We start from the raw sequence: 14,411 nt of genomic DNA on the forward strand, positions 1-14,411 counted from the left end.
TTTTGGGAAACAAATTTGTGGAAAATGCTAACAAGAGAGCACAGAATTACATTGTCATTGTCGCCGGCCGCTAAGCACTTGATCTTGAACTAAATAACATGAACTATACAAACAAGCATCTTATGTACTAAATGAGAGATGATGCTACTTTAATTCATTTCTTTTAATCTTTAGTTGCGTAATAAGTGTTCTTATACAACTCTAATTAATCAAATGCATATTATAATTGATGCTAAACGATTTATATTTGTTTCATTAATAAGTGATTTAAAATAGTATCATTTATTATAATTGATGCTAAACGATTTATATTTGTTACATTAATAACTTATTTAAAATAGTATCATTTAGTTTGGTGATATAATTTAAATGATATTACACACTTTTTCTTTTAGTGTTAGCATGGTTTAGGACCAAGGCGGAAATTGAGAGACTAAAAGCAAGAATTCTTTTTTTTAGTAGGAACATAATGAAATGATGTTTTAGTGTAACTTAATTTGGAAATATTTTAATCGGTTAGACTAATCCACTATAACAATCCATGGACATTTTAGTCTATTTTTTTTGTCATCTAAATATACTCTTTCTGTTTCATATTATAGGATGTTTTAGCTATTTAATCTTGTCTAACAGTACAAAATGTTTTGGACAAAAAAATTCAAGCTGTTTCTATGTAAAAATTAAAGTTATACAATTTTATAACGATTTATATTCTACAGTAAATTTTTTCACTGGCCAAAATCTCTTTAAGTAAATATTAAATTATGATTTTAATATAAAAATATAGAAACAAAAAAGATTAATTAGTTTCTTAAACTTGTACTTTTTGCCAAAACATCAAATATTTTGAAACAAAGGCAGTATAGATGAAATTATACACGTCAGAAGAAAAAAATATCTCTAAAAACTAAACCGTCAGAAAAATATTGAAACCTTTGGAGACAATAACTTTAAGAGAGACAAAACATTTTGGCAAATATAAAAAAGTACCAAAACGTTAAAACTAATTTTTACAAATGAAATTATTCCTATTCACCGGTTCTTCCTCAAGATAGAAATTGTTTGATGTTGATGGAAACCAAAAAGTTCACTGAAAACTTTTGGTTTTCACATCTTTGCTTGATGATAGGTAATCTTTTGGTTCGATGAGTCTTTCTCTTGAGGTTTTGGAATCTTCTTGCGCCGACATTGGTAACATAGAAATATTCAACTAAAATCCGATCGGTCTCAAATAACTAACTAATCGGTCTCAAATAACTAACTAATCAGTCTCGACCAACTCTGGTTTTGAACTCGAGTAGGTGAAATTGGAAAGTCACCCAGCTACTTCACTTACCATTGCAGATGTGGAAGATTGTAAATCGACTAGTTAAAAGTTAAGAGAAGACATCAACAAAGGAATGAATAAAAATTTGCGATAAAACCTCAACCCAAAATAGCAGCCTATCAAAATATAACAGAATGAGGTCTTTTCGGTTAAGTCGACCATTGTCAAAGACCTTTGCTTCTAAATTTCGCGAATAGACTTTTTTTTTTTATCACTGATTCGTGAAGTCAAAAGATAGCGCATAAAAAATAAAAATATCACCGATTCGTAAAATCAAAAGATGACGCATAAAAAGAAATACACCACTAAAATCTTAAAATAAAACATATCAACCTAAATCCAACCAACAGCAATGGACTGTGGAAGCATTCGGTTATCGGTCGAACTATAATGCTCTTCTCCTCATGTATATATATTTTTCGTAATGTATTTTACATGACTTATTGTTATTTTCCCATACTACACGATATAGTAACGTATCCACGACATTCATATATATGACTACTTGTCAACGCTAATATATTCTTGATTTTCGAGTTCACAAGCATACTAATTTTAGAAAGAAGGAAGGTTTCACAGTAATAAAAATGAACTGTCAAAAAAAACTATTGGAAACATAAATGAAGACTAAAATTATCTATTTTTGTAGACTAAATTTCAATAGTTGTTCATTTACGCCAATTTTTTTACTCTATCATACATGTAATCAGAAACAAATACTTAAAAACGATCTAAAAATAAAACTAAAAAATGGGTAAAGTGTTCGATTGTATATATATATATGTAGAAGAATTTAGAATTAACATCAAAACCATATTTACTAACAAAAGATTGTTTCAAACAACACATATCTATAAATAAATATTAGTAATTTAACATAACGTTCATAGTCAGAGATTTAGACCATCATCTTCATTTTCATTTTCATTTTCATTTTCATTTTCATTTTTATTTTCATAGTCAAAGATTTAGACCATCATCTTCATTTTCATTTTCATTTTCATTTTCATTTTCATTTTCATCAGTTCCATCTTGGTTACATTTGTAATGATTAAATAAAACATGAATAACTGATATTCATTAAACTAAATAAATTTATTAAGTATAAAATATTTTAAAAATTATTTATTTATTAATTTTCCTAGTGAAATATAAGATTTTGTCGTGCTTTCATGACGAAATTGGAAATTTCTAAAGTATTTCCAACTAATTTTATTTTTATAGTAAACGCTTTATGCAGCTAATATTTTCATAGTATTTTGGTTTAAGAACTCATACTAATTTTGGAAAGAAGAATATTTTCATATTATTTAAAATGAATGTTAAAAGAAATTATCTAAAACGTAAATAAAGTTTTAAAATATCTATTTTTGTAAACTATACTTCAAAAATTCTCCATCTATGCAAAACTTCTTACTTTATCTTGCATGGAATGGAAGCTGATACGTAGAAGCGATTTAAAAATAAATTTAGTAAGTGGGTAACATATTCAATATATATATATCTATAATAACAATATTTGAGAAGTGTTTTTGCTGACGTGTCGGACTCTCGGCTCTTGTTGAGCCCTTGATTTTGCGTAATTACTTAAATACCTTCTATTAAATTAATTCGAATATTAATTAAAATTAAAAAATTAACTGACCCTAAAATATAAAAATTCGATATATTTTACATTTAAAAAAAATAGTAATATTCTTAAACACAAAAAAATGAAAAAAATAAATAAATTTGGATCAAATGTAGTTTACATACCTTTTTTATGACGGTTTATCGTTCGACCAAGAACATCCAATGATTAATCTCCACCAATCTAATCATGGTCGTGAGTCACATACAATTACGTCGGAGAAAGGATTGGTCGTGTCTTCTTATTTTCTCTTCCTTTTCCGTGTTTTTTTTCCTTTTTGGTTTTTTTTTTTCAACAAAAGCTGTGTCTCATAATTAATCGTTTAATTATATTTTTGATATATTAATGGTAAATTTATGTTGTGATAATTACGAGCCAATTGTTTTTAAAAGTAAAATTTACTTTTCTAAAATATATAGATATTGCCAATAATATCAAAACAACTATCATATATTCTTTAAATTCACAAATCTGACAAAATAAAAGAAACTTTCTTTTATATTTTATACCGATAATGATGGTGTATCTAAATAAATGTCAAATATAATTGTAAATCTAAAAAAAATTATGTTATTGTTCCATTTTTTAACAAATAAAATAAGGAATATTTTTTTATAATTAATATCCATAGTAGTTATTAATTGTTTTTAGGAATATTAATTGTTTTGATAAAGATTTGATCTAACACAATATATAAATCTTCATTTCTTGTTGTTGTAATTATCTTCAAAAACTAAAAAAATTAGATCGTACACCGCCTTTCAGTTTAATATAAATACCTTCTCTAGGTTTCATTTTCAAATCATAACTAACCCCATTTTTTTTGCTTTTTTTTTTTTTTTTTGCGTTTTATTTTATTTGGCTTTACACATATGAATTCATGGTGTTTATGTATTGTTATAGGTTACGGATGCAACGTCGTTAAACAATTCCAGGACAATTAAATTGTTGATTCAATCGAACATATGGTGAGTTTTTCACTTTAGTACTTTCATGTTTAATATTTAAATTATGCTTGGTGTATTGAGAAATCTATAAGCTTTCCCATAATATTTTGCGAGCAGCTTAGATTTCATATTCTTCACTAAAAAAAAAGAAGCTTTGATTTTGTATTTACCATATTCTTCACTAAAAAAAAGAAGCTTTGATTTTGTATTTACATAATTTGATATCAGTTTGATTATTGGTTCCATCATGATGCAAATTACAGCCTCTCAACAACCCCAATAGACTATAATCGTTGGAAACTCTTATTTTTCTCTTGCTTCTCTCTGATTATCTTTCACCAGGAGTCTCAATTATTATTATTTTTTTGTATTGATGCGATCAGAAGTTTTATCTCTTTTTTTAAATAATGATCTCTTTATGGATTTTTCATTTAGGTATGAACATGGTTTGTTTCACGGGGTGTTTCAGTGTCTTGCCTTGAATCAAGGCGTGTAAAAACGTAAAGCTTGCTTTTATCTATCTTTTTTATTGTCACGTCTTTATCCATCTATGTAACGCTTAATCATCAATTATTATATTAAACTTCAATAAAGGCTAGTGTACCAAATTCATGGTTTGTTTTATCTGATTAGTGTACCAAATTCAATTGGAACTATATCAGATCCATGAAATTATTGATTATTGATACATGCAGGTTATGTGTGATCCTTATACACCAGCTGGTGTTCCAATTCCAACCAACAAGAGGCACAACGCTGCTAAAATTTTCAGACACCAATCGTTGCCTCCGAGGAGCCTTGGTATGCTCATCTTCTTGTTTTTTGGCTATACATATTATTTTCGTTACTATAAATTCTAATAGTGTTTGTTTTTTTAAACGATTGTATGTTTTGGATGAATGAAAGCAACCACGATGCATGAAGAAGATTCAGGTGATGTTTCAATTGATCTTTTATCTTTAATTTATCGATTTTCTAATTTTACAAAAATGTTCTCACCGAGTAGAATATACTTTTGAGTTTTGAGTTAAATCTTTCACAGTCTGTTGTGGATTAGCAACGTTTCAAGCCATATTAACTATTGTGTTGTGGCAGTTCGAAAGATTCATATAAATTGGACTATTGCTACAAAAAAAACAGAATCACAGGTTTAATTCTATCAAAGGAGATAAAGCCTCTTATCTCTATTGTCTTTGAGGGTAAAGATGCTAATGTCATCGCCCACGGAGCAATAAATTGCGGAAAAACATATCTCATACATGTATTGAAAGCAATCCCATTAAGGTATTGATTATCAGACATGATACTATAGATGAAAAATGCTAATTATTGTATCGCATGGTTTGTAGGGAAATGATTATGCTCTGACGCTCAAAGGAAACAGACACCTTTGATTGTGTCTGCTACTTCTAGAAAACAGACAGTGCTAAGGGGAAATGTGACAGAGAGAAAAGACTAAAATCAAAGCAAGGTAAATCTTTCAGAAACAACTTTGTATCAACTCTAAGCCTCAATATCCATGATATACCTGCATCTGCTCTGTTGTTCAGTTTTAGAACATCAAATAATGATGATTTTTTTCAATAGAAAACTTATAACTGTCTAAAACTTATAACTTTCTGGTTGACAAAATTAAATCAATAATTGTCTAAAACTTATAACCCTAAATGACTAAATCTGGTTTTAATCAACATACAACCCCGCGCCGGGCGCGGGGACCTCCCCTAGTATATATATATATCCCATTTAAGAACTTACAATCACTATCAAAACAATACATATTAAGTAAGAACTTAGTTTAGAAACAACACATATCCCCAAGGGCGGACCCACGTTAGGAGAAAGGAGTGCAACTGCACAGGGTAAAATATAAATAGTTTTGATTTTACATAGAATTTATTCATTTATTGATTCATGTTCTTATACAAAATTACCTCCTTAAAGCATTTTTTGCACCGGGTAAAGTTTGTGGCTGGGTCCGCCAATGCATATCCCATATATAAATATTAAGTAACATAATTTAAAATAAACATCATGATATTTCTCAAAGTAAAAGATTTAGACCACCATCTTCATTTGTCATCAATTTCATCTAAGTTACATTTTTGGTCATTAGGTAAAAAAACTTGAATGACTGATAATCATCAAACTAGAGTAAATAGATTCTAACTTATCAAATACCAAATATATCCTTATTATTTTAAATTATTTATCTATCACGTTCCCATATAAAATTTGAAATCATGTTGTGTTTCAAATATAAATCCAGATATTTATATAGTGAGTCCAAATTAAGTTTTATAGAAAAAAAACACTTTTTATAATGTTTCTCGTGTTTCCATAAAGTTTTCTTAAATCATTTTCAAATGTAAAACGGATCTCGGATAGAGTTTTCATGATCAAAATACATATATCTAGTCTTGTTACCGTTACATTTTTTTGGGGACATAGACCTCATAATCTTAAAACATTTACAACCAAGATCAAAAACATATCTAAAAGAAAAAAAAATTGTTCGAAAACAAAAACCAACATATAAATATTAAGTAACTTGTTTAGACCACCATCTTCATTCTTTTTTTTTCGTCAACTACACATTAATTAAAAAGTTATTCCATGATTGGTAGCCCAATATGAAGAAAAAATGTTTACAAATGAAATTTCAGAAAAGAAAATTTTAAAGCAATCTGCTTTAGCATTACAAGAGCGAAAAATACTAGAAAGCGAAAAAGAAGGAAACGAATCACGAAGCAGACCAAACTCATCTAACAGATTGGAAAAGACGAGCCACTCCTCTAGCGCATGCACCATCAAAACTAGTTCTGTATTATCAGTCTCGAACAACTGACAATCAATCCTTTTTGAAATGAACATTTTCATAACCCATAAAATAGCTTCTCTTTCCGCGTGAAGAGGGGATGGGCTCATTCACTGACATTTTGCTCTTAGTAGAAGTGTAGAACTGTAAGATCATCTCCACGAAAGCACCACCATCCTAAACCTATTGTAGGATCCGAATGTTTCCATGAACCGTCAATCCGACATCTTAAAATTTGTGAATAATTGTTGATTGTTTCTATAATTTCAATTGTTTCGTCCACAATCAATTGAGCTTCATTCCATAATAATTGTTCACTCAAAACGTGATTTATTATAGGGAAATTGTTAAAAATGCCCCTTTTGGTGTGCCCTTTTTCAAAAATGCCCCTTTTAGATGTTCATTTTCAAAAATGCCCCTTTTTAAATCTGAAATTTTTATAAAGTTTTATTAGGTTTATAAGGTACTTATGGATTGTAACTACTACTTGAAGACTAGATCCAAATATTTATAAGGTTTTATAAGGTGTTTTTAAAGGTTTTACAAGTTATTTTAAAGGATTTTTAAAGTTTTTCAAATGTTTTACAAGATATTTTAAAAGTTTTTAAAGGTATTTAAAATGCATTTATAAGGTATTTATAAAGTATTTATAAGATTTTAGATATATAGAAATGTAGTTTGTGTATGTTTTAATAATGTTACATACATATTTGGGTAAATTTTATATTTTTAAGAGCATTTTTTATAAGGTTTTAAAGAAGGGGCATTTTTGAAAAGTGGCATTGAAAAAGGAGTATTTTTGCAAAAACCTCTTTATTATATATATATTAGTTCAGATTGTAGACTTTGAAACACCTTTTTATTTTTGGTTTTCCATAAGAACCATAAAATCTATAGAAAATAGTAAAATTTTCCTCTCACATCTGCATTAACTAGTAATCTCCAAAATAAGAAGTCTAGATTCAAATACACCAAGTTTGAAGAAAAACTTCCTGGTATTGTCGGAATTGGAGACAGTGCCAAAATATGTAGGGAGTGTGGACATTTAAAAAAAAGGTATGATTTATTGTTTCCTCAGCCGCTTCACTATCTTCATTCTTATTTTCATCAATTCCATGTAGATTACGTTTGAGGTAATTTTGTATAAGAACATGAATGAGTGATATTCATTAAACTACGGTAACTAGATTTTAAAGTTATAAAATACCAAATATACTTACTATGTTTTAAATAAAATCCAAGATTCTGTCATGTTTCAAAAATGAAATCGGATACTTATGTAGTGCGTCCAAATTGAGTTTTTATTATATATAAAAACATTTTTACAGTGTTTCCACAAAGTTTCGATCTTGAAGTATTTTAGAAATGGAGGATGGATTTTGGACCGAGTTTCGATGTTCAAAATACATATATCTTTATTTTTACAACAAAAAAAGATTCATCCATTTAAGATAAGAACAAGCGGTTTTCTTTGAAGAAGAACATATGAAAAGTTTACATGTGAAAAATGGAGCCTCATGCTCGTGCCTTTGTAGGAAGGTAGTCAACACATATATTGTTGTAACGTGGAAAAAAAAGACAAAGCCAAAAGAGGAAAAGAGAGTTTGGAAACTGAAATCTTTTAACTCCAAAACATAAGCAGACTATTCATCTCAAGTAGCTATCAGCTAAGTTAACTTCTTGCAATGTATCTCAAAAGGGACCTTGATTATATATAGAGAAATGAGAGATCTCATTGTCCATAGAAGAGATTCAAACTCTATATGAAGGGGAAATTCAAATGAGGGACATATATATATATATATATATATATATATATATATATATATATATCTTTAATATTGTTACACATTTGTTTTTGGGACATAGTTCTAGTAACTATTTTTTTAATATCTAGATTTATTATTTATTGCAATTTATAAGCACGGTTATATATACGATTGTACAACGAACAATTCCTTCTGACCCTTGTTAGATCCACTACAGATGACATTTCTTTCTCCATGATTTTGATGGACAACTTCAAGGATCTACGACCTGACGACACTTCCCTCCTTGCGTAAAATCCTGGCAAACGGCTATAATTGTACATCGCTGGAGATCTCTTGCACACTTGTCTCAATAATCTGCAAATATGTTAATAAATCGCAGTATCTAGGATTCGAACCCCAGACCTCTTGGTGTGGAATCATTGATTAACCCTTAGTCAACCAATGGGCTAAGGGGGCTTCCACGTATAGTTCTAGTAACCTAAAACCGTTTTTCAAAACAAAGATTATTTTTTTGAAAAATAAGAAAGATTTCATTCCTTATTATCTGTTTTTTGCATTTATGGGATACTTTAAAAGGTTGTGAAAAAGTGATTTTCTTTTATGTTTCAAAGCGTTTTATTGGGAAGTAAAGTTTAAAATTCAATATTTCATTTGAAGGACAACCAACATTTATCTTAATTTGGTTGGCTGGAGGCTAATTCTTATCTTTTACAACCCAAATCCTAGATATTGACCAAAAAATACCAAAAAAAGGGATTTAAAAATAAATACATTTTATAAGAAAGTGCAAAAAATTAAATAATTACAATCCACAATATAAAATTTTCTAAAATACTTCATACCCTTTTAAGAAACCCTAGATTAAGAATCTCAATCACCTACCACCCAACCCTCTATATAAACATAAACCTAGAAATGTATTTTTTATATATCTCAGATTTAGTTTTCTCTTTTATCTTATAACCCAATCTTAATATTAACCCCAGATTTGTTACAAACCAAATAAAAAAAAACAGACAAAGAGTTCTTGGTTAGTGCTTGCATGTCTTTTCCATTTATCTCAAAAAAATTTGTGCCTTTTTGTCAGTAATTTTTGTCACTTCTGTAACAACAATGGCGGAGTTTAAACCCATAATAAGGAGGCTTCTTTAAAAACATATCCTTTTGGCTTCTGCAACAGAAATCTCCAGGTAAAACCATGAATCCAAAATCCAATTGAGTAACAACAATTCCAAAATAGCAGAAATCAAAATCTTAAAAATTCAACCTTTAGGCTAATCCATGTTTGTTTGTTTTGACCCATTTCTTGAAATTAGCTGCAGAAATGTTCAATTCATTGATCTGTTGTGTTTGTTTTGGCTTTAGGTTATTGAAAGGAGTGACCTTTATTGATTAGAGAATGATGGAGGAGAAATTGAGGTCAAGGGTTTAATGGCAAGATGGGCAGTTTCAATCATAGTTCATGTTCATTTATTGATGTTGAGATTAAGTATGTTGATGAATGTGAGGAGAGGTTAAAGAGTTTGTTTGATCAAGCTCTGTTGGTTTTTCTTGAGGAAGAGGGTAATAAAAGGCCTCTTCCTGCGGTTCTCGGTGATGGCGAAAAGGTCGATTTGTTTAAGCTGTTTGTGTTGGTGAGGGAGAAGGGAGGGTTTGAATCTGTGTCTAGGAAAGGGTTGTGGGAAGTAGTGGCTGAAAAGTTAGGCTTTGATTGTTCAGTGGCTCCATCTTTGAGGTTGATTTACTCGAAGTATTTGGACCAGATGGAGAAATGGGCTGTGGAGGAATCGAGGATTGTGAATTGGGATAATAAGGATAGTAAAAAAAGAGGGTGTTATGGGGGTTTGTTGCTTGAGTTAGGGGATGGATTTAAGGGGTTGTTGGATAATGGGAAGTGTCAAAAACGTAACAGAGATGTGGCGTTTGGTTGTAAGCATACCGAAGAGTCGTGCTCAGAGTTTGATAGGTCTAGGAAGAGAGTTAGAGAGAGTAATGATGATGATGATAAAAGAGTAGAAATGTCTTGTGTTGCTATTAGTGATGAGTCTGTTGTATGTGCTGTGGAAGAAGGTTTGTTGGAACTGTCCTTAGAGAAGAAGCAAGACGATTTACCGGGAATGTTGAAGTGGCTGGCTTCGGTTGCAACATCTCCTCATGATCCTTCCATTGGAGTTATACCTCACAGTTCAAAATGGAAGGAGTGTTGGCTCCAAGTGGCTAGAGCAAAGAACGCTTTACTGGTTCAGAGAAACAATGCTGAACTCAGATATCAAAATTGTCCATTTCTGGTAATGCCTTGAGTTCAGCTTTAATTTACTTTTGTCGATGAATTCAGATATTTTTCGTTCTCGTGTTACATTGATATAACTACTGTTTCTGCTACTCTAAGTATGATTTCTATTTCTTCCTGTGAGATAGTTTAACTCATTATGAACTCTTGCAGGGTCACCAAACTGTGAATCATCCTTCTATGTATGAAGATGATCGAAAGTCGATAGGGAGGTTAAGATACAGAATAAGGCCTCCAAAACTATCCAAACTCTGTTCGAGCTCGTGTTGCAGTGGAAGTAGTTTGGTCTCTCTATATAAATCAGGATTCAACCATTGCAGAGAACTGATGATCACTGAGGGAGCAGACCTTATTGCAGGAACCTCTAGAGCCACAGTGCGAAAAAAACCAGAGATCCGAAGAAGGTTAGGACCAAATTTCCAAGCCCAAGTGGATGAATGGACAGAAGGTGGTTTAGAGAGCGATACTAAATGGTTAGGAACCCGTATATGGCCATTAGAAAACAATGAAGCTTTAGATCATACGCTGGGAAATGGTGTGATTGGAAAAGGAAGGCCAGATTCTTGCAGCTGTGTCAACATCCGCCCTGGTTCTGTCGAATGCATTAGATTCCACATTGCCGAGAAGAGAATGGAGCTGAAACGTGAGCTTGGCGATGTCTTTTTACATTGGAGATTCAATCACATGGGAGAAGAAGTGTGTCTAGGATGGACAGAGAGAGAAGAGAAGATGTTTAAAGACATGATGATCGCGGATCCTAAGTCTTTCTGGAAAAATGCGGCAAGGTGTTTCCGAACAAAGAAGAGAGAGGAACTTGTGAGTTACTACTTCAATGTGTTCTTGATTAACAAAAGACGGTATCAGAACCGTGTGACTCCAAAACGTATAGACAGTGATGATGAAGGATCTTTTGGTTGTGTTGGTGGCAGATACGGTGGTGGTGCTGTTACTTCGGTTGGTTCAGATATTATGGTATGTTCTGAGAATCGTCAGTGTTTTGACTTTGAGTGAAGAAGCAGAAGATTGTAACAAAAAAATGTGTTGTATAAGGTTTAACTCAAAAACTTCTTTGGGAGATAGAAGAATAGGAGTTTGTAGCTTTTTCTTTGTAAGTTTTAAAATTCAATAACTAGCAAAAGGTGTAACTTTTGGAATCAGATCATTTCTGAGATTTTCCAAAAAAGTTAAATTTTTTTGTAAATTTCGTTATTTATTAAGCTTTCAGAAAGTTATTTTCTTAGTACATTTCTTTATTTATTACACTCATAATTCCTAAGAGTCATATACATCCGATGAGAAGAAAAAGAGTCAAAGTACATTTTAATTTAATTTCTCTCTTTTTCCAAAATATTCTCCTTCATAATAAACTATTTGTTGCACGAAACTTTGTCTTCTTTCTTTTTTTTCCTTTTGTGTAAAAATGTCTTTATATCTAAAAGACAAAAAAGAGAGAAACTGAAAAATGTTTAATGAATTAATTAGTAGTAGTATTCTTTTAAGGACGATTTTTCGAAATTACCATTTGAATATACTCTCTTTGTTCTATTATACTGTTGTAATTTTTTTTTAATTGGATGTTTATGGCTCTTAATATTCTGCAGTATTTTTTTCTTATTGGCTGAATTATTTCTAGTTAGATATAAATGGTGTTTATAGTGCAAAGAAAAAAAGATAAAATAGAATTTATGTAATATATAAAATTTGTGCTTTTTCAGTAGAAAATCTTATATAGTGGAAACAGAGGAAGTATTTATTTAAGAATTCACAATCTACGTACCTAAGATAACATGTTTTAAATTGAGTTTTGAAGAGTCAAACTCAGATAATTAAATGAAACAGTATTAAACACAACGTCTAAACCTAAAATATTCTATTCCAATAGTGTACTTAGTCAATAGAATTAACCCAATACATTAAATATGCATTAACTCACATCGAAAACACAAACAAAAACTCTATAAAATAGGCATGGTTTATCGAGAAAACACAAAATTGTTTTAAGTTATGGAGATGAAGAACCTTCTCAAAGTTTTGTTTTTCTTGTTCGTTTACTTGACGTGTTCAATGGCTATGGTACCATATCGTGGTTGTGACGTTATTGGAGTAGATTTGGGAGATGGATCGGGCAAGTACGAGAAGAGAGTGTCCAAAGAGGGTTTTTTGTCGGGTCGTAAGTTAGTTTCTGGTCCGAGTCGTAGTTCTTGTGGTCACTAATTGTCGGGAAAGTAAGTTTAGTAATAATAAGAACTTTATTATATGTTAGTTCTCTTGTTTATGTCTCTGCCTTTAGAGACCTATGAATATTGTAATGAGTTTTAACGATGTGCCTAATGAAATGAATGGCTTGCAAGTTGCAATATGAATTTGTTTTGTTTTGAATGTTTTTGTTTCATGTTTCGTTTGAATCTTTGCGAAACTCAAAGTTATAGGATTGCTACTTGCCACTGCCTCTTACAATACTTAATAATTTTTCATTTTATATGCTATTTCTCTTTTAAAAAATATAGGTTGGGTGCGCAAATATGTTTTGTTAACTTTTGATGTAATATTTTACAAATTTGATGTGATATGATAAACAAAATATATTATTTTTGTAAAATTTAGATGATGTTACTCTATGGTGTACATATGGTATATTTTAGAGTTTTATTGATAGTAGGTTTTGACACTAATATCCGCGTCCACGTCTTCAATTCGTTACCCGATTCGCACTCACCTCGGAAAAAGATACTCGTGGTTTTCAAATCGGGAATAAATATCATAATTTTATTATTTCCATATTCGAATCAGAAATCTGGTATCAATTTATTATAACTATCAGTCTTGTTTATTTGCATCGTTACCCATATATTACATGATCCATAAAGTACATTGCTAATACTTGATAAAAAAAAAAAATTACAACTATATATTTATATAAAAAATTACAACTATTTATATACTCTCTCCGTTTCATATTAAGTGTCGTTTTAGCCTTTGAATTTTGTTTTAAAATAATTGTCGTTTTGTGTTTTCAATGCAGATATTTGGTAAAATTTCCAGTTTTGTCCCTACTGATTTAATGTATTGACCAATAGAAAAATAATAAGATATATAGATAATGGGTAAAACAGAAAATTTAATTGTTTTCTTATTATGTGTGCAAAAACCTTAAACGATACTTATTATGAAACAGAGGGAGTATTTAAGGTCTAAATATGCATTTCCCAAATAAGGAGTTTTACTATTTGACATGTATTGCGATCATTGAAAAATGCTCGATAACATCTATAAATATTTTTATATATCAGCAAATCTAGGAGACTACTTTCATCTGGATTTGGCTCTATCATACAAAAACTATTCCGCAAATAATGTAATCTCAATAGTAATAAACCTTAACCAACAATAGACAATAATGTAATCTCAATAGTAATAAACCTTAACCAACAATAGACAAATCTTTAAAAGGATAACTATTTAATGATAATATAAAGACCAATGTTGATTTGTTGTCAAATGGCCCGTATAGCTCAGTGGTAGAGCGTCAGTTTTGTAAACTGAAGGTCCGTAGTTCGATCCTGCGTGTGGGCACTTTTTAATTTTTGTATATAAATTACTCTCCAGCCGATGAAGCTATTGCGCAAT

At 30.4% G+C, this 14,411-nt stretch overlaps 2 protein-coding genes and 1 non-coding gene across 4 annotated transcripts; all 3 read left to right on the forward strand.

Moving 5' to 3' along the window:
* Window positions 1–9,445: 9,445 nt before the first annotated feature.
* LOC110227845 (AT-rich interactive domain-containing protein 2) lies at window positions 9,446–11,938 on the forward strand. Of its 2 annotated transcripts, XM_021023654.1 has the most exons (3): window positions 9,446–9,684; window positions 9,860–10,782; window positions 10,938–11,938. In XM_021023654.1, exons 2-3 carry the CDS (start codon window positions 9,934–9,936, stop codon window positions 11,793–11,795), a joined length of 1,707 nt encoding a protein of 568 aa, XP_020879313.1. In that variant the 5' UTR covers window positions 9,446–9,684; window positions 9,860–9,933; the 3' UTR covers window positions 11,796–11,938. The 2 variants fall into 2 exon arrangements, with proteins under 2 accessions (XP_020879313.1, XP_020879314.1); XM_021023655.1 differs by lacking the exon at window positions 9,446–9,684 and having other exon boundaries at window positions 9,698–10,782.
* Window positions 11,939–12,782: 844 nt separating this feature from the next.
* LOC9308655 lies at window positions 12,783–13,147 on the forward strand. Its single transcript, XM_002872540.2, has one exon. It carries the CDS (start codon window positions 12,789–12,791, stop codon window positions 12,996–12,998), a length of 210 nt encoding a protein of 69 aa, XP_002872586.1. The 5' UTR covers window positions 12,783–12,788; the 3' UTR covers window positions 12,999–13,147.
* Window positions 13,148–14,285: 1,138 nt separating this feature from the next.
* On the forward strand, window positions 14,286–14,357 carry TRNAT-UGU. The gene has a single exon. It is a non-coding gene; the product is annotated as a tRNA-Thr (tRNA).
* Window positions 14,358–14,411: the final 54 nt, after the last annotated feature.

The sequence above is a fragment of the Arabidopsis lyrata genome (genome assembly GCF_000004255.2).
Source record: "Arabidopsis lyrata subsp. lyrata unplaced genomic scaffold ARALYscaffold_6, whole genome shotgun sequence".
In the NCBI taxonomy this organism is placed as follows: domain Eukaryota; kingdom Viridiplantae; phylum Streptophyta; class Magnoliopsida; order Brassicales; family Brassicaceae; genus Arabidopsis; species Arabidopsis lyrata.

What these genes read in the sequence shown, in the direction of transcription:
- LOC110227845 (XM_021023654.1), top strand. Translation starts at nt 9,934, where the DNA reads ATGGGCAGTTTCAATCATAGTTCATGTTCATTTATTGATGTTGAGATT. An exon ending in ATCAAAATTGTCCATTTCTG is followed by an intron (nt 10,783 to 10,937) that starts GTAATGCCTTGA and finishes GAACTCTTGCAG; the next exon opens with GGTCACCAAACTGTGAATCA.
- LOC9308655 (XM_002872540.2), top strand. Translation starts at nt 12,789, where the DNA reads ATGGAGATGAAGAACCTTCTCAAAGTTTTGTTTTTCTTGTTCGTTTAC.